The sequence below is a fragment of the Protopterus annectens genome, chromosome 14.part0 (genome assembly GCF_019279795.1).
Source record: "Protopterus annectens isolate FY-2018-M chromosome 14.part0, PAN1.0, whole genome shotgun sequence".
Taxonomy (NCBI): domain Eukaryota; kingdom Metazoa; phylum Chordata; order Ceratodontiformes; family Protopteridae; genus Protopterus; species Protopterus annectens.
In genome coordinates, this window is record NC_056748.1 from 888,498,077 (window position 1) to 888,517,567 (window position 19,491).

General features: G+C 40.9%; 2 protein-coding genes across 4 annotated transcripts in view; both read left to right on the plus strand.

Moving 5' to 3' along the window:
• The window catches only part of LOC122789321, a 769,937-nt gene that overhangs the window by 314,266 nt on the left and 436,180 nt on the right, over positions 1 to 19,491 (plus strand). The gene's annotated exons all lie outside the window — the stretch shown is intronic.
• LOC122789320 (neuroblast differentiation-associated protein AHNAK-like) overlaps positions 1 to 19,491 on the plus strand; it is a 258,262-nt gene that overhangs the window by 113,294 nt on the left and 125,477 nt on the right. The window contains exon 3 of the mRNA XM_044056677.1: positions 3,867 to 3,917. Within this exon, the coding sequence (XP_043912612.1) occupies positions 3,915 to 3,917 (3 nt within the window). The 5' untranslated portion in view covers positions 3,867 to 3,914. The remainder of the gene's footprint in view (positions 1 to 3,866; positions 3,918 to 19,491) is intronic.

The following is a 19,491-nucleotide window of genomic DNA, read 5'->3' on the forward strand; positions in this document are numbered from 1 at the left end:
GAAGTTAGAGTTCATGCAAACTGTGAATCTACACATGTTGTCCACTTGGCCTCCTGTGGAGCTTGTGCTGCATTTTATGTAGGGAAGACGGACAGGAGGCTGAGGGACAGGATAAGGGAACATCTCTACCAGATTAGGATTCATTCCACTGTTAATGCTCTGTCCAAACATGTCTTATCTGATGATTCCACACATCTTTTTCATTTTAAAGTACTAGATGTTACACACACTAGTTTTAGGGGGGGGATGTGAGGAGTAGAACTGAGAGTATTGAATCTAAATGGATTGTTAGACTTAGTAGATGTTTTTCCTGGACTGAATGAGAAAGTACCATTGAAACCTTTCCTGAAGTCCAGGAGATTGAAGTGATACATATGATTGTGCTTTTTATACATGGATATGCACATTTTTATAAGAGGAGTTATTGTTAGTGTTGTGCAATCAGTATGAATGTATGCAGTTATTTATGCAGTTTTTTGTTTTTATATATCTTTATTTACGTTTTATGAGTGGTACAGGTGTTTTCATTTTACTATGGTTAATGTATTTTAAAGTAAGCATTTCATTTATGTTGTATACCATGATGGTTGTACTGTGCCTTTAATGGTTTATCTGTTTTTGGCACTTTTTTGCTATATTAAAGGTGTACAAGAGGAGGTCCTTTTGGTCTGAAGAAGCCTATCCAGGTTAAAGCTCTTACCACGTCTTCTGTTTGTGTCACAATAAATCCAAATTTAAGTTTTTGAAGCCGTGTTTTTTTCAGCTTTGTTTCCTGCCCTGTGGTTGGTGCTGTGTTTTACTGCCTGCATCGTTACTGTGCCTTTTATGTTGGTTTACATTCTCTAGGATGTCAACATCACCTGGGGAGTTAATAATAGCTCCCAGCTTGCAATTGCTGCGATTTTGTCAGCCAGAGTCACTTTGTGTTGGCATGTACTTTAGATAAGTAGATACCAAACAGGAGAGGACCCAGGACCAAACCCTTTTGGACTCCACTCGTGACTTGACAGTCTGACTTGGAGTCAGCTACTTTCACAGTGGGGGCTCTATCTATGAGGCAGTTTGCAACCCACTTTGTGATATAGGGGTTTATGCCTAGCTTAGTGAGTTTTTCCATGATTCCTGAGTGGGGAATGGTATCAAAGGCCTTGGCCAGATCAAGGTAGGCTGTATGAACCACCTTGCCTTCATCCACCGCTCTGGTGACTGACTCAAAGAAGTCAACCAAGTTGAGCAGGCATGATCAACCCTTCACAAAACCAAACTTGTGGGATTCAGTGTTTGGAGATTTCCTATATCCTTTTTTATTAGGTCCATGATGATGAATTCCATAGCTTTGCATGTCAGACTCGTCAGGCTAATGGGGAGAAGGAATCATTGAGTGAGTGCATTAGTGCAGGAACAGTTCACTCATTCACTCAGTTGAAGTTGCAAAGGATCAGGATGTTAGGGGGTACCTTGATGGAGTCAAGTAGATCCAGGTAAGTGGAGTGGGTGTCCTGAGTAATGGAGGAGAGTCTATAGCTGGCCGTAACTTGGATGGGGTGTCTTGCCAACTGTCGGTTGCACCTTGAGTAGTTTTAGTGCATCATGCTGGCAAACCAGTCTGGAGGTGTCCTTAATGAAGACAGAGACTCCACCACCCTTAGTCTTTGGTTGGCTGCTTTTTGGGACTGATTGGCTTGACAGTTCTAGGTCTGCAAGCACTTTAAAACCTTCACTCTTATGAGAGGATATCAGTCTTGTACCATAATCTCAGTATGCCAGCTGCAACAGCATTACTGTTTGTCTTGTGAGTTATTTGGACTGATTGTTGTGACGTTTCCTTTTATTTTTGTGTTATTAATTTGTGATCCATCCCCCTTTCTCAAGACATGGTGAACGCATACATTTATTTTTGGTTGGATATTCCCTTGGACTAATTGGGTTGACAACCTATACTCTTGGGCTTCTAGCACTTTAAAACCTAAAAAGCACTACTCATATTAAACAGACAATTATATTGATTTAAAAAAGCAAAGCAAAACAAAACCCTTCATAAAATTTTGAGTTTGTTTTACCTTTTTAAAAAAATATGATTAATATGATTAGTGCTTTTTCTGTAAAGTTTACTTACTGTTACAACTGAGTAATGTGTGGGTTTCTGCAGTAATTCTTCACTTTTACTGTTAAAGCTGTGTAAATTAATGGTTTGCGAGATTTCAGAATGCTGCAATAACTTCACACTGTTGTACCTATAATTGCATTTGCTTCACCACTCCTGTGGTGATGTCATGTTAGAGGGTGTGACCAGTGCAATATTGGCCACACCCCCATGCTCACAAGGTGGCAACCCTACTTTGGATATTATTTTATTTTTATATTGAAAGTATGTATTTTGTTTTCATTTGAAATTACCCCTTCCTTAGATATGTAATGAAGTTAGAGACAGCTCTGGTTAACTGTCTTTTTACAGTTCTAGTTCTTCTTAGATTCATATTTGCTAGAAAAATGAAACCTATTCATTCCACTAAAATAATGCAGAGATGATTGAGTAACATGGACACCTGTGTTTCAGAAAACCCTGCTGTATAAGATGCCAATCACACTGGTGTAGGTCTGTCTTACTGGTAAGACTGATATTGTTTATAAGTGATTGAAGAGTGACTGAGATGTAATGTTTAAATCTCCCTATTTAAAGAGTGTGCAGGATTATAAGGCATGAATTATTTACTGGTTAGCAATGCACGGTGGTGCAGTGGTTAGCATTGTCGCCTCACAGCAAGAGGTTCTCCTGTTCGATTCTCAGCTGGAGTGCCTTCTGTGTGAAGTCTGCATGTCCTCCCTGTGGTTGAGTGACGTCTAAAGACATGCAGGTAGGTGTGTGTGTGAATGGGTGTGCCTTTTTTGAAGGTTGGGCATCAGGCTGGCAACTTGGCACCATAAAAATACACTGCCAATCATTAGTGGACCGGAGTTCTGCTGTGGCGAACCCTAACTGGGAAAAGCCGAAAGAAAGCAATGCAGCACAGGATTAAAAGCAGCTATAGCTCTGGAAAACTGAAATTATTACTTTTTCATTGTACATATTTAACTTACATGTTTAAGTAGAAAGGAGCCCCCTGTAGCCCTGGGTGGCTGTGACCCCAAGCCCCTCTGTAATTATTCTGACTCTGAAGTTGCAGTATTTGAGACATTGAGTAGGAAGAGGTGTCGTATTTCATCAGTGGAAAGAAGCAGTGCTCAAAATGTTTCCAGTGTCTCATGATCTTAGTATTTGGATGTGAGTGAATTTAACATGGATTACCTTTTACTGTATTGCCAGTTTTAATGTACCATCAGTAAGAAACCAAACTGGTCATGGTCTTGAGTTTACTACATCACTGAAGCATATTGTGTAGTTTAATGTAGTGCTTAGAAAACTGTAAACTGAAGGACTAATCATAATTTTTTGTATTTGTATTGCTGCTGAAAGGTTTAGAACTGCTCTCAGGACATGTATAAATAGTATTTAAAAAAACTATGATAAGCATCTTCTATCCGTATGAGGCATCCGTGAGATATTGTTGGGTTGTTAAGAAGACTTTGATGTGTGAATTGACAAGATTGCCTTTTTACTCCTACTGTTCTTTCAAATAACTTTGTAATTAGTGAAGTTATTAGAGATCCATTTTGAAGAATCATGGTATAACATTGTTAATCTCAGCTAACTGTGAATTATGTTAAAATTGATGTATTTTATTGGAAGAAGTGTTCAGTGTTTTGAAGCTGAAGTATTTACTAAAGGTACAGAAGTCATACACTAGTTAAGTAAGTTAATCCAGATAAAAATGTCATTTTCTGTTCTCATCCTTTAAAGCTAAATTGGATTTTTATTGTCTTTGCAGATATGAGCCCAAAGTTTTCCAAAGCACACTAAAATATATCGGAGGAAAATGGTATGTATACTTTGCTTGAAGTAACAGTTTTGTGCAACAGAGACAATAAAAGCTGCCTCATTGTCAGTACTATAATGGTTTAGCTTTCAATGTAATTTAAACAATATTATAATGACATTAATTTTCTGGCTGTTTTTCTTTTTTTTTTTTTTTTATCCCAACTATTTCTCACCTACAGCGACAGATATTTGATGCAACTGCCTTAGTTTCTATGAGCATACAACAAAAGATTAGTTGTTCATTTTGGTAACAGAGAAGCAGACCTGTGGCTTGATAAGGTTATACAGTGGATATAAAAAGTTTACACACCCCTGTTAAAATGCCAGGTTTTTGTGATATAAAAAAATGAGACCATAATAAATCCATTTCAAAACTATTCCCACCTTCAGTGTGACCTATAACCTGTGCAATTCAATTGAAAAACAAACAAATATATTAAGAGGAAAAAATATAAAAAATAAAAAAGCGTACAATACACTGGTTGCATAAGTATGTTCAGCTGGAACTGGGGCTTTAGTCAAGGTGGAGGAAATTGAACAGTTTTAAATACCAGTCACTTTTAGCCCAAAACGTTCAGGCATCTGCTAGAAAGATGAAGATGAGGAATTTCACCTTTCAGCATGACAATGACCCCAAGCATGCATCCAAATCAACAAAAGAATGACTTCACCAGAAGAAAATTAAAATTTTGGAATGGCCCAGACCTAAATCCAATAGAAAATCTGTGAGGTGACCTGAAGAGGACTGTGCACAAGAGATGCCCTCACAGTCTGACAGATGTGGAGCACTTTTTCAAGGAAGAGTGGCCAAATATCAATGCCAGAAGTCTAAACCTCAAAATCCATGCACTCGCACTCCTCAGTATGGAGAAAAATCTATATATGTGCAGTAACAGAAACCTGGTTTAAGGCTCCAGAGGGCACCTCAGCACTACCAGGCTACAACTCATACCATACATTTTGGCCGCAGAACCCAAACCGAAATACAAAAGGTGGGGGCGTATCCATATTCATCAAGGATACCCACACTTCCAGGTTAGTGGCACAGCACAATGCTTCAGAGATCGTCCACATGCAACTAACAATGGGCAAAACTTCAATTCAAGTTGTAGCTTGCTACAGATCACCCACCATGTCCCAGGACCCCCATTCCGCGTTTCTGGAAATGCTGGGAAATATAAAGGTCCTACCAAACACTCTAATATTGGGTGATTTCATTACCCAAACATTAACTGGGAGAACTACTCAAGTACTAACTCCCTTGCCCAACGTTTCCTAGAATTTATAAACTCAAACGCCCTGGTTCAACTGGTCAACACTCCCACCAGAGGTGACAACATATTGGACCTGGTCATCACCAACATGGGCGACCGGTATTCCACACCAGAGGACAACCCCCTCGCTGGTTAGATCTGGTCATAGACAAATCACTTTGGATATCCATATTCTGCCCCCACCCTCAGACAAGAAGGCCACCGTGAAAAACTTTTCAAAAGCAAACTTCACGTTACTTAAGACCGAGGTGGAAAGTTTCAAAGCCCCCATGCTAAAGGATAACACTGTCCAAGCTGCATAATCCTTTACTAATGCATTCTACGGGCTGCTACAAGAATGCATAGATCGTGCCATCCCAAGCAAAACCAAGACTCACTCCTCCAAGAAAAGGAAACCAGTGTGGTAGACTCCTGCCATAAACAAGCTATACAATAGAAGGAGGAAACTAGTACAGAAAAGAGTAAAATCCCAAGAAGGGAAGACATCTCTGATCAGTATCAGCAAGAAACTACGATCCCTCATAAAATCATCCAAGGCGAGCTTTGAAAGAAAAATTGCCAAGGACTCCAAAGATAACCACAAGGCATTCTTTAGTTATGTCAATAATCTAAGTGGCAATGCTCAGATCTGCTCAGAGTTAGTATAGAATGGCACAAAATACACTGAACCGACCGATGTAGCCAACATTCTGGCAGACAGGTTCACTGCAAACTTCACCCCCCTCTCACCCCCAAAAGGGCCCATAACCATACCAGAAGAATGTAGAGTCCCTGAAATCACACACACTCAGGTTAAAACAGCCCTCTCCAAAGCCAAAAACACAGCATCAATGGGACCGGATGGTTTCCCAGGCTGCGTCCTACATGAGCTCAAAGATGAACTAACCCCTCACCTAAACACACTGTTCAAACTCTGCCTCTCCACAGGCTACATACCCATAGAGTGGCACACAGCAACGGTTATTCTGCTCCACAACGGTGGAGCCACAACAGTGCCCGGGAACTATTGCCCTATAAGCCTGTCTAGCTTGGTCTGCAAGGCTGTGGAGTGCATCATCATGGAACTCATTAACAGTGATATTGGGAACCTCCAAACACTGGACCCTACCCAGTTTGGTTTTGTTAAGGGGCAGATCATGCCTCCTAAACCTGGTGGACTTCTTTGAGACAGTTACCGAGAGAAAGGTGGTACACACAGCCTACCTAGACCTCGCTAAGGCCTCCGACACCATTCCCCATTCTAGTATTATAGACATGCTCACCAGCCTAAACATAAACCCCTACATCACAAGATGGGTTGCCAACTGGCTCACAGACAAAACCCACATGGTGAAAATTGCGGGAGCTAGGTCCATCTCTAAACCGGTTACAAGTGGTGTTCCCCAGGGCTTAGTCCTTGGACCCCTCCTGTTTGGCATATACTTCTCAGAGGTACAGGCAAGCACAGGAGGTCTGTGGCTGACCAGGTTCGCAGACGACTGCAAACTAGGGGCTATAATTGACTCTCCGACTGAAACAGATATCCTCCAAAGGGTCTCACTGAGATGGATACCTGGTGTCAAAATCATGGCCTCAAGCTAAATGCCAAAAAATGCATAGTCATCCCCTTTGGAAAAAGCAAAGTACCCACAAACTACCACATAGGTGGCTGTCCCCTAAATAAGGAAGACGTAATAAGGGATCTGGGGACCCAAGTAGATAGTAATCTCACCTTTGATAATCACATTGCCAAAGTGGTTAGAAAATCCTTCTAAGTGGCCCACCTAATCACAAATGGGTTTGCATCCAGATCAAAAGAGGTAATTGTGCCCCTCCACTCATCAGACCCATCTTAGAGTACAATGCCCCATTTGGGATGTACCTTACAAGACACCTGCAACAGCTGGAAAGACCACAAGTACCTCACCAAGAGGATCACTGGCCTCAAACAGATGCCTTATGCAGCTCAACTGAAGAAACGCCAGTTGTACTCGGTTGCAACCGCCTACTCAGAGGTGATCTCTACCTGACATACAAGGCCATGTCCAACCCAAAATTGATGGACATGCTCCACCTAAAGAAAACCTTATCCCCTTGAGCGCCACACTCTAGGGATCTAAACCTCACAACAACAATAAATAGGACGTGCTGGAGGGATAGATTCCTGTCCCAGAGACTTCCCATGCTTTGGAACAAGATCCCAATCTACATTAGGCAGAGCTCCTCGCTAACACTCTTCAAAAGAAACCTTGACAACTGGATGGGAAATGAAAGTTTACCTCGGGGTTCACTTCAGTGGCTCTGCTGGACAGAGGCACAGGGAACTAATCTAAGAGGGCGACGAAAGCCAACACATTTTGGCTAGGCTTATAAATGCCCTGGGCAGATAGCCTAGTACCCACCTATGAATCTAAGTCAAGATGTGCCATACTGATGACTCCTACCTATGAAGACTGAATGCTGTAATCAAATCAAAAGGTGTTTCAACAAAGTATTAGTTTAAGGGTGTGCACACTTATGCAACCATCATATTGTACATTTTTTATTTTTCCCCTAACGGATTTGCTTGTTTTTCAATTGAATAGTACAGGCTATAGGTCACATTAAAGGTGGGAAAACGTTTGAAATGATTTATTGTGGTCTCATTTTTTTATATCACAAAAAATTGGCATTTTAACAGGGTGTGTAAACTTTTTTATATCCACTGTAAATGTCCATGGCAACCACTGTGTCTCATTATTGTTGTAAATGTATTGATGCTTATGCTAGTTTAACTGGTGTATTAACCATAGTGAGACATGTTAAGTGCATAGCATTACTGTATCTAAACTGTGGCCTTAAGTGAGGCAGAGCACCTCGCTGGCCTTGTTCAAGAGAAATCTTGACCAATGGATGGGAGATCGCAGATATACCCCAGGGATTACCTCAGTGTCACTGCTCAACAGAGGCACAGCAAAATAATGGGTATAGTTCCCCATACTAAAGGGGTGGCGTAAGCCACAATACTATGGGCTAGGCTTGTAAATGCCCTCGGGCAGATAGCCTAGTATGAACCTATGAACCTATGAACCTATGAACCTTGATTGATTAAAACTGACAAATTGAACACAGAACTAATATGCACACAAAAATACTAAACAGCTACCACTCTTCTACTCCAGCTCTGTCATAAGTCTTCTGCATCTATGAATTTGTATAATTAGTTGTACTTGTATTCTGCCATATATTATTTTTGTAGTAATGAATGCTCATAATCTCCGGCAGGTGGCTGAGATCTTCAGCACAGCCTTTTGAAAGTGTGACTGTTGTTTTGGATCTGAATGCACATGCAAGATCCTTTCCTCCTCCTCTGTAACACCACTAGGTCATGAGAAAGTATATTGATATTTATGCCCAGCAGACTATGGATTGCATCAGCTTTTCATCCCTAGCAACTTCAACATCTGGGTCATTTAAAAACTTGTACAATTTAGTTGTTATTGCTGCTACCAGTTATTAAGCCCTTAATGAGAAGTATTATCTGTGATACTTACTTTGCATTCTCAATAAGCATTCTCAATAAGCAGCGGAAAGAGATATTCATCTGACCTTCTGTTGTTGTTTTAAATTCTGTGATGTCTTATGTTATGTGGTTATGTCACCATGTGCTTTTAATGGCCAGTACATACAGATGCCATGGCCCTGTAGAATAACAGCTAGCTGCATTTTTTAAGGGAAGCAACAAAAGGAAATTGATAGATAATAAGATAGCACAGTGGAGATTAAAAATTCTGAACTGCGCTAGAGAACCATGCTGTATACAGATCTTTTGACAATAATAGAGTGAAAAGTCTCAAGTCATGGACTTAAATGTCTGTACTTCAACAGATAATCTAATAATTTGAAGACATGCAGCAAAAGTTCATGAAAAATATTAGTTCTTTAAGGAATAACTTTCAGAATATTTTCAGTTGCATTTTAGAAAAGAATTGTAGTTGACACTGTTATGTAAGAAGTCAAATGTTCTTTCAAAAGTCATTGTTTCATGAAAGCCCACTGTGATCTGACCTGACATGCAACATCATTTAATTAATGTAGTGAGGTTCTTAAGCCATTTGCATTAATTGACCTGGCCTGGGGTTAAACTTATTACTTTGGGGGGGGGGGGCATTGAATTGAACGTGGGTTTGCCAAGGATTTCTGTTTTTATATAATTTGCAGGTCATGAAATCTTAGACTGTCATATAGGCTTCCACCTAGCTGAACCTGGAACCAAGCTAGATATGGCCGCTTGTTCTTTTTTTTTTTTTTTTATTTGTCCTGTGGGCCAATTTTAAAATTGTAGGTTATTGCCATTTTTGGAGGCCTTGAAAGATAATTAGAGTCTAGTTCTTGGTCATTTGTAAATATTTCTCTCTTTTTATGTTTAAGGGTGATATTCAAGGAAACTATAACAATCCAGTCTGATAGTCAACCCATCAAATTCCTAACCCAGTTTTTGTTCACATGCCAAAGTGAAGAACTGATTCAAAAACTGTTAGTTTCTTTGAATCCTTTAAAAAACACTTTGGCTCCAAAGCACAGACAGATTGAGTCGTGACCATGACTCATGATCGTATTGATAACTGCTGTATGGGTTGCATCCTTCAGCTAGCCAGCTTCCAAAGCTTCAGAGCACCTTTCATGTGCCCCAACTGGCACGCAGCTCAAGCTAAGCTAACTAAAAGACAAGTTTGTGTGCAAACCCTTAAGAGCTTTACTGCTACTGAAGAGTATGCTCCACTGAGGCTTTCAAGGATCGACAGCTGGCTTATGCAGTAGTGTAACTATGGCAGGGCAAGACAGGCAACTGCCCCAGGTGCAAAGTGTTGGGGGTGTGACCAGCCGATCCCAGTCTTTCATTAATGCAATACCTGCTTTTAAAAGCCAGTATTATATTTATTGCATTTGCAGTCAAGCCTGAGAGCTGTAGCGATCCATGTGCGGTCTAAACTGTAGCATTGTAGCAAGCAGTTTGCAACACTTTTTTTAAAAAGTAAAAAAAAAAAAATGTTTTAATGAAAACCTGAGTATAGTAGTACTTTGTTACAGGCAGGGTCTAAACTGTAGCAGCTGTTTGCTATATTTGTAGTAAGCAGTTAGTTGCTACAGTGTAGTTAAAAAAATATATATATTTTTAAAGCATGAGTGCTATAGAGCTCCATGCAGGCAGATGTAAACTGTCAAAACTGTTTGCTACAGTTTAAAAAGAAGATTTTTTTTTTTAACTAAAGAAGTGCTATAGAGCTCCATGCAGGCAGTGTTGAGAGAGGGTTGGGGGCAGGCACAGAAATGGGACCTAAATGAATGGGGCAGAAAGGTTGTGGATGTATCATGCACTTCAGTGGAAGCTGGGTTAGACTTAACTGTAAGAAACAGATTGCTTACAAAGTGTGGATTCGCTGATTACTATGAAGTGCTTTACCTGCCCAGGGTGCTGGTTAAACCAGCCATGCTTCTAGGCTTGTGCTGTCCTTTGCTGTGCAGATAAGCTTCCTTTGGAGATAAAAAAAAATCCGTTTTCTTAGTTTTGTTGATGCTTTGCTACTTTCCTCTTCAGGGATGATTTTAAATATGGGAGTGTTGTATTTTAAAGGACTGTCTCAAGACTGTAACATACTTTTAAACAGAGCACTCATTTTTTCTGTCAGTTTAAAAGTAGTGTAAAGTAATGGAATACATTTTTCTGTGGAGAAATTGTTTATTTTGGGCTGGCATAGTGCTTTAAAATGCTTTTTACTGTCAAAAAAAAGTTAATTTTGTGGCCTGGTAGTATTTACTGGCAGTTGCTGCTTATCATCCCAGTGAAAGCGGCACCATTTTTGGCTTGACCATGGAGCAGACTATCAGTCCCATGGTCCATCTTTCTTCCAGCCACAAAAAGAAAAAGTTAAGCAAATAACCTTTGCCACCACAGCAGGCTAGCAATTAGCTTTAGCAGCAGGTCGGTGGATTCCTCTGGTGTAGCACCTGTAACCACTATGGACCAGGGAGTAGCCACATCCTGTGTGGCTGTTGGGGTCCTCTCAGTGGGTAAGAGAGAGAGGCAGCCTTGTTGGTCCTGGGAGAGGTAACAGGGAAGGTTCTTGTGTCGTGTCAGAATGCTGTGCTCATCCCTGGGGAAGCAGTTGCTGCCATTAGTAGCACAGTTGGCCACATTATTCCTGTCAAAAAAAAAAAACAGAAAACCAAGCATATACCTATTAATTTCTTTGGATAGGAGTAATTTACTAGGTCTAATTCAGAGTTTAATTCATACTGTTGATCCTTGTAAAATAGTTTCTGGTAAAAGAAAGAAGGATTCCTCTTTTTCTGAAGTGATTCAAGATGCTGACTCTGAACAAGTAGATGCATGGATGGATACATTTTTTTTAAATCAGATTTCTGATTCAAACTCAGAGGAGAGTTCAGTTTCTGATTCATCCTTGTGGGAGTTTCTCTTTCTCTGAGAGTATTGCTAGAATGTGCCAGTGTTTTCAGTGGGAGAAGACTGAGGTTTCTTAGTCCTTAGAAAATACTGAGTTTTTACAGAAGGATTTTAGGGTCATAGGTGAGTACTAGCCTATTTACCCGAAGGCATTTATAAGCCTAGCCAGAATGTGTTGGCTTTCGCCGCCACCTTAGATTAGTTCCCTGTGCCTCTGTCCAGCAGAGCCATTGAAGTGATCCCCGGGGTAAACTTTCTGTTTCCCATCCACTCGTCAAGGTTTCTTTTGAAGAGTATTAGCGAGGAGCTCTCCCTAATGTAGATTGGAATCTTGTTCCAAAGCATGGGAAGTCTCTGGGACAGGAATCTATCCCTCCAGCACATCCTATTCATTGTTGTGGTAAGGTTTAGATCCCTAGAGTGTGTTGCTCGAGGGGATAAGGTTTTCTTTAGGTGGAGCATGTCCATCAGTTCTGGGTTGGACATGGCCTTGTATGTCACACAGAGATCACCTCTGAGTAGGCGGTATGCAACCGAGTACAACTGGAGTTTCTTCAGTCGAGCTGCATAGGGCATCTGTTTGAGGCCCATTGATCCTCTTGGTGAGGTACTTCTGTGGTCTTTCCAGCTGTTGCAGGTGTCTTGTAAAGTACATCCCAAATGGGGCATTGTACTCTAAAAAGGGTCTGATGAGTGATGAGTAGAGGGGCACAATGACCTCTTTTGATCTGGATGCAAACCCTTTTGTGATTAGATGGGCCACGTAGAAGGATTTTCTAACCACTTTGGCAATGTGATTATCAAAGGGGAGATTACTATCTACTTGGGTCACCAGATCCCTTATTACGTCTTCCGTATTTAGGGGACTACCACCTATGTGGTAGTTTGGGGGTACTTTGTTTTTTCCAAAGGGGATGACTATGCATTTTTTGGCATTTAGCTTGAGGCTATGATTTTGACACAAAGTATCCGTCTCAGTGAGACCCTTTTGGAGGATGTCTGTGTCAGACGGAGAGTCAAGTATCTCCCCTAGTTTACAGTCGTCTGCGAACTTGGTCAGCCATAGTCCTCTTGTACTTGCCTGTACCTCTGAGAAGTATATGCCAAACAGGAGGGGTCCCAGGACTGAGCCCTGGGGAACACCACTTGCAACCGGTTTAGAGACAGACCTAGCTCTCGCAACTGTCACCATGTGGGTACTGTCCGTGAGCCAGTTGGCAACCCATTTTGTGATGTAGGGGTTTATGTTCGGGCTGGTGAGCTTGTCTATAATACGAGAATGGGGAATGGTGTAGAGGGCCTTAGCGAGGTCTAGGTAGGCTGTGTGTACCACCTTTCCCTCGTCTATAGCCTTGGTAAATGTCTCAAAGAAGTCCACCAGTTTTAGGAGGCATGATCTGCCCTTAACAAAGCCAAACTGGGTAGGGTCCAGTGTTTGGAGGTTCCCAATGTCTCTGTTAATGAGTTCCATGATGATGTGCTCCATAGCCTTGCAGACCAAGCTAGTCAGGCTTATAGGGCGATAGTTCCCAGGGTTTGTTGTGGCTCCACCTTTGTGGAGTGGGATAACCATTGCTGTGTGCTACTCTATTGTTGTGGCTCCACCTTTGTGGAGTGGGATAACCATTGCTGTGTGCTACTCTATGGGTATGTAGCCTGTGGAGAGGCTGAGGTTGAACAGTGTATTTAGGTGAGGGGTTAGTTCATCTTTGAGCTTGTGTAGGATGCAGCCTGGGACACTGTCCGGTCCCATTGATGCTGAGTTTTTGGCTTTGGAGAGGGCTGTTTTAACATGAGTGTCTGTGATTTCAGGGACTCTACATTCTTGTATGGTTATGGGTCCTTTTGGGGGTGAGATGAGGGTGAAGTTTGCGCTGAACCTGTTTGCCAGGATGTTGGCGATATCGGTTGGTTCAGTGTATTTTGTGCCATTCTACACTAACTCTGAGCAGATCTGAGCATTGCCACTTAGATTCTTGACATAGCTAAAGAATGCTTGGCAATTTTTCTTTCAAAGCTCACCTTGGATGATTTTATGAGGGATCGTAGTTTCTTGCTGATACTGATCAGGGATGTCTTCCCTTCTTGGGATTTTACTCTTTTCTGTACTAGTTTCCTCCTTCTATTGTATAGCTTGTTTATGGCAAGAGTCCACCAGACTGGTTTCCTTTTCTTGGAGGAGTGAGTCTTGGTTTTGCTTGGGATAGCACGATCCATGCATTTTTGTAGCTGCCCTTAGAATGCATTAGTAAAGGATTTTGCAGCTTGGACAGTGTTATCCTTCAACATGGGGACTTTGAAACTTTCCACCGCGGTCTTAAGTAATGTGAAGTTTGCTTTTGAAAAGTTTTTCATGGTGGCTTCTTTGTCTGGGGGAGGGGGCAGAATATGGATATCCAAAGTGATTTGTTTATGGTCGGATCTAACCAGCAAGGGGTTGACCTCTGGTGTGGAACACCGGTCGCCCATGTTGGTGATGACCAGGTCCAGTATGTTGTCACCTCTGGTGGGAGTGTTGACCAGTTGAACCAGGGTGTTTGAGTGTATAAATTCTAGGAAAAGTTGGGCAAGAGAGTTAGTACTTGAGTAGTTCTCCCAGTTAATGTTTGGATAATTGAAATCACCCAATATTAGGGTGTTTGGTAGGACCTTTATGTTTCCCAGTGTTTCCAGAAATGCGGAATGGGGGTCCTGGGACATGTTGGGTGATCTATAGCAAGCTACAATTTGAATTGCAGTTTTGCCCATTGTTAGTTGCATGTGGATGTTCTCTGACGCATCGTGCTGTGCTACTAACCTGGAGGTGTGGGTATCCTTGATGAATATGGATACGCCCCCACCTTTTGTATTTCGGTTTGGGTTCTGTGGCCGAAATGTATGGTATGAGTTGTAACTTGGTAGTGCTGGTGTGCTCTCTGGAGGCTTAAACCAGGTTTCTGTTACTGCACACACATCGATTTTTCTCCATACTGAGGAGTGCCTCGAGTGTGTGCATTTTGAGGTTTAGACTTCTGGCATTGAGTAGCATTACCCTCAGTTTTTTGTTACTTGTGCTTTTTACGGCGGTGGGTTTGTCTTTTGAGCCTTGCATAAAAAAGGCACAATGGGGGTGGCAAGAGCCTTGATAAGTATTCGAAAGCCTAAGGGTGACAGGTGCAAGCCATCTCTAGCGAAGCAGCGTGGCTTGTTGAGCATGTCATCCCAGGCAGACAGACACTGGATCACCTTTGAATGACACCAGAAACTTAGCCAATTGTTGAAATCGAGAATTTTTTCTTTATACCGTGGTATCATTCTTGGTGAGGGCAGGATGCTGCTCACGGTCAGGGTCATACCGGCCTGGGCTACATGATCAGAGAGCTCTTCCATGTCTCTCTTCATGTAGTCCCAGGAGGTACAGCTCAGGTCATTCACACCAACATGGACAATTGCAGAGTCATATTTGTACTTGTTCTGGAGTGACCTGAGTGCTTGTGTTATGTGATGGATCCTGGCACCCGACAGACAGATAACAGTAACCTTCTCCTTATTCAGCCTAGTGAATGGGATGTCAGTGTGCCTGACTATAGAGTCACCTATTACTAGTATGTTGGGTATGTTATTTTGCCTTAAAGGCTGTGATTGCATGGTACACTGGTTTTATGAAGTATGTGTTTCATGGTTTGTGTTGGGGGGGGGGGGTGGAGGTTGCTTGGATGTTTGCTTTGGCAGTCTCTGTTGGTTTCGCAGATTTTTATTTAGAGCCTCCGAGTATGTTTTCGTGTATTTGTGTTTTTTTACCGGTGCTGGTTTAATGGGTCTATGTAAGACTGGTGGTGTGATGCAAGTATTTCCCTTCTCCTCTTGACTGTCTGATCCAGTTTTGGGTTGAGAGAGCTTAGCCTCTAGTTTGGCTGTATAACTGCATCTCTCACGTGTATTAGGTGGTAGGAGGAGGGGGTTGTCTATGTACATGAGGCAGTTGTAACATTGCCTCAAAATGCCCAGATTCACCAGCTGGACTGGAGAGTACACCTGAAACTGCCCTTTGGACATGCCTGGATAGGTACAGTGAACTGTTTTACTGGATGGCTGGTAAGGTCGAATAGAGAGCCCTGTCCTTCTGTACAGTACAGGAGGGTCTTGTGCTAGGGTTTATAAGTGAACCCTCCAGAACCTATACCCATTCTTCCTATTCTGATTGCATTAGAGGATGTGTATAAGTGTTACTACCTGCAATTTTCCTAATAGTCAGCCAGCTGCTCTTAAAAAGGCAGACAGGATGTATAAAGTTCCGTAGTCTTTTTAAATTTTTATACTCTGTTCCCAAATCTGACCAAACAGCCATAGCTTTAATTTTTTTCCACTGCTGCTAAGGACTTAGTTAATTCCAATCTTACTTGTTTCTTATAAATATGTGAACATTATTGATAGGTATGGGGAAAAAGTGCATACTTTTACAACTTTGATTTTCATAATTTTGATTTGTCAGGCTAATAAAGTTTTTCTGACAAACTGCGAAAGCTTGAGGAATATTTTATCTGTGGTTTCTTCTTCCAGGGCTATGACCACTGGTATTGTTTTCAGGATGTTTGCATGGCTGCACTCTCGGAACATCCCAGATGGTGTTTAAAATGAGATTTTTAAAGAACAACCGCACCCACAGACTCATAAAAACATGTTTATTTCATCATGGTTTGGTGTTTCCTACATTTTAACACCACTCTAGGACTATAGAGCTTTTTATATATGCAATTTCTGACTCTGACCACATGAAGTCTGGCATCTTGAAATAATTCTGACTGTTTAGGCTGCCTCTAAGTATCCCAGAATGTATTGTCTCCAAACAATTGCATCAGATCTGCCACTTTTCCCTAAAGCTCCTGTCAGTGTACTGATTTTACAGGCATTCACTGCTGCGTTATAGTCACCTACTTTTGGTTAAAATTGTATCCTTTTTCAATGACTACTTCAAACGTACACAGTGCAAATGCTACAGAATAGAATTGAAAAGTGCATTTTATTGCTCTTTCTTCGTAAAAATGCTATCTTGATTTCTTTTGTGAAGGCTGAAATCTAGTTCTTAAAGGTATCACCCCTCCCCTTTACACCTACCTTCCCTAGCTGTCAAAGAGCTAAGAGTAATTTGACCCATTATCTGCATGTGATTGACAGCTTACAGCAGGTAACCAGACTAATGTACTTACTGTTTTCTTGTCAGCCTTTCATTACAGTGGGAGACTTTTTTTTTGTTGCACTCCTCCTGTCAAATTTAGAACCAAGCTCCATAGCACTGGGAATATTCACTGTTTTGCAAAGCATCAAATTCCCACTTATTTTCCTTCCTGTTTGGTTAAATAGCTAACAAATGATGCACTATAAACACAAAATATTTCATAGACTTGGATGACAGCACCCACATGCTTTTCTTAAGTGGTAATTTAAGAAAATCATGGTATTGCATACTACTTGTAATCTGATGTAGTGTTGTCAATTGTGACAGACATCTGCTTCTTATGTAAAAACATGCAATTATTGTCTACGCATGGCCATTGCAAATTTATGCTCTTAGTTTTTTGCAGCTGTTACTGTGCTTCTGCCTGTACTTTGTCGCATATCGGTAGGGCTCTTCAGAAAAGTGAGATCATAGTTTGACATTTTTGCTAGGTTAAGAGTGGGCTGGGCAAGGCAGCTCTGACATCACAACGTGGGAGGTCCACTGGCTCTTCTATACAGCATGCAAATCAGGTGGGAATTGCATCACTTTGGGGGAAGAAATGTCCCGGTAGCTAGAGCAAGAGTGCTGCCAGATGTGACATCATCATTTCAGAGCCAGCTAGAGGTTTTTCAACTTTGTTTTCAAAGTGAAAGTAAAACAGTACGGAAAGGTAGGGACCCCTAACAGGGAAAACAGGTGAGTGGATTAGTTTGTAAAGCTGCATGGGTGATTTTTCGAGGCTGTATCAACAAACAGGGACTAAAAGAGACAGCAGGTTGAGCAGTCTGCTTTAATATCCTGTTGTTGTCCTTTAAATTCTCCCTTGGAAAGAGATTTACCCCAGGATTCAGTAATGCCTACACTAACTGTACACCATTCTGAGTGAACAGACAACTCGCATCTTTTTCTTCCAAATTTTAGTTTTACTACTGATATTCTTGCAGCTTTAAATATTTACAAGGATTCATAGAGGTTATCACAGAGTGTAGACTACATGTACACTTAGTGTATTTTTTTCTGAATGCCTAGAAAGCACACAAAATGTGATAAGAATGTTCTTAAATACATATTATGTACATTTAGTGTAGGCTTTACTGAATCTGGCCCTTGGTGTTTTGCACCTCTGCTGCAGGGGTGATTCGAAAGTATGAAAAAATGCAACGAACCCACCACTTCTGGTCAAACTGGAAAAGCAACGAAAAACCAAAATTGAAGTAGAAAAAGTTTAATAAAACCTCTAGTGCCTCGGCATGAAGACTTCAAAGGAGAATAAAACAGTTCTAAATACTCAAACATATATAGCAAGACCAATCATCCACTAATTACATAATTAACCCTAAATTAGGTTAGAAAGACTTTCCAATTATACTCTACATTAATGCCTATTGGACTTAAAGTCCCATGTTTCAATATAAAAACAGTTTCCTTGTACAAAAGTTTTTTCTTAACATCAAAATCACATCCTCTCTCAAGGACATTTTCTAATATAGTGCATTGTAAACCACCTGGATTTCTGTTATGATGCTCTTTAAAATGCATTGCAAGAGGGCTTTCAAGTTTGACATTTCTAATGTCCTCTTGAACTCTAAGTTTGAAAGTCCTCTTGCTTTCACCCACATAAAACATGCCACAAGGGCACCTTAGTGCATAGACAACCCCTTCAGCGTTGCATGAAAATTTGCCTTAAAAGGAATCCCATTAATGTATTTAAATGTTCTACATACATCTTTACATATAATACACCTACCACAGGGAAATGTGCCTACTACATTTAATGTTTGACTAATTGTATAACTAGGAGGGCAGAAACTAGCATGTACCAAAATATCTTTAATGCTCTTCCCCTTACGATATGAGAATATGGGAGCTTTACATATCGTATCAGAAAGTTCTTTAAATCTAAGTAGGAAATTCCAATGATGTTTAATTATTTCCTTTACTTTATCTGATAAAACATCATAGGTGGTAACTACATAGATTTTCCTAAGGTTAGAATCTGTTTCAGCAATAATATTAATTTGACCCACCTTTCTTGTTCTGAGGATTCTCCATAACTTTATTCAGTAAAGCATGTACATTCTGATTACAGTAGCCCCTTCTAATAAACAGATCAGCTGTTATATTAAGTTCTTTAGCAAGGTCAGGGCTATTATTACATAATCGCTTCACATGGAGAAATTCGCCATAGGGGAGAGATTTCAACAAAAGGGTGGATGACAACTATCTACATCTGAAAAATGCATACCATCCTCAAATTTTCGATGGATTTTACTCGCCACTTTTCCATTTAACTCCCCTTTTAAAGAAATATCCAAAAATGTTACTGATCTGCCTTAACTGTACACCATCAAATTTTAAAGCAAATGCATTATTTTGCTAGGAAACCAGTAACTTTCTCCTGGCCCCCTTTACAAATAAAAATTAAATCATCTATATATCTATAGTACTGAGTTACATGCTCTTTAAAAAATCTTAAACAATATAGATGGCCCATTTCAAACAAACCCATCATAATATTTGCATACATAGGTTCATAGGTAGGTACTAGGCTGTTGGCCCTAGGGCCTATATAAGCCTAGCCAAAAAGGTACCCTGGCTTTTGCTACCCAAGATAATTATTTTCCTGTGCCTCTGTCGAGCAGAGCAACAGAGGTGATCCCGGGGTGAATTTCCTGTTTCC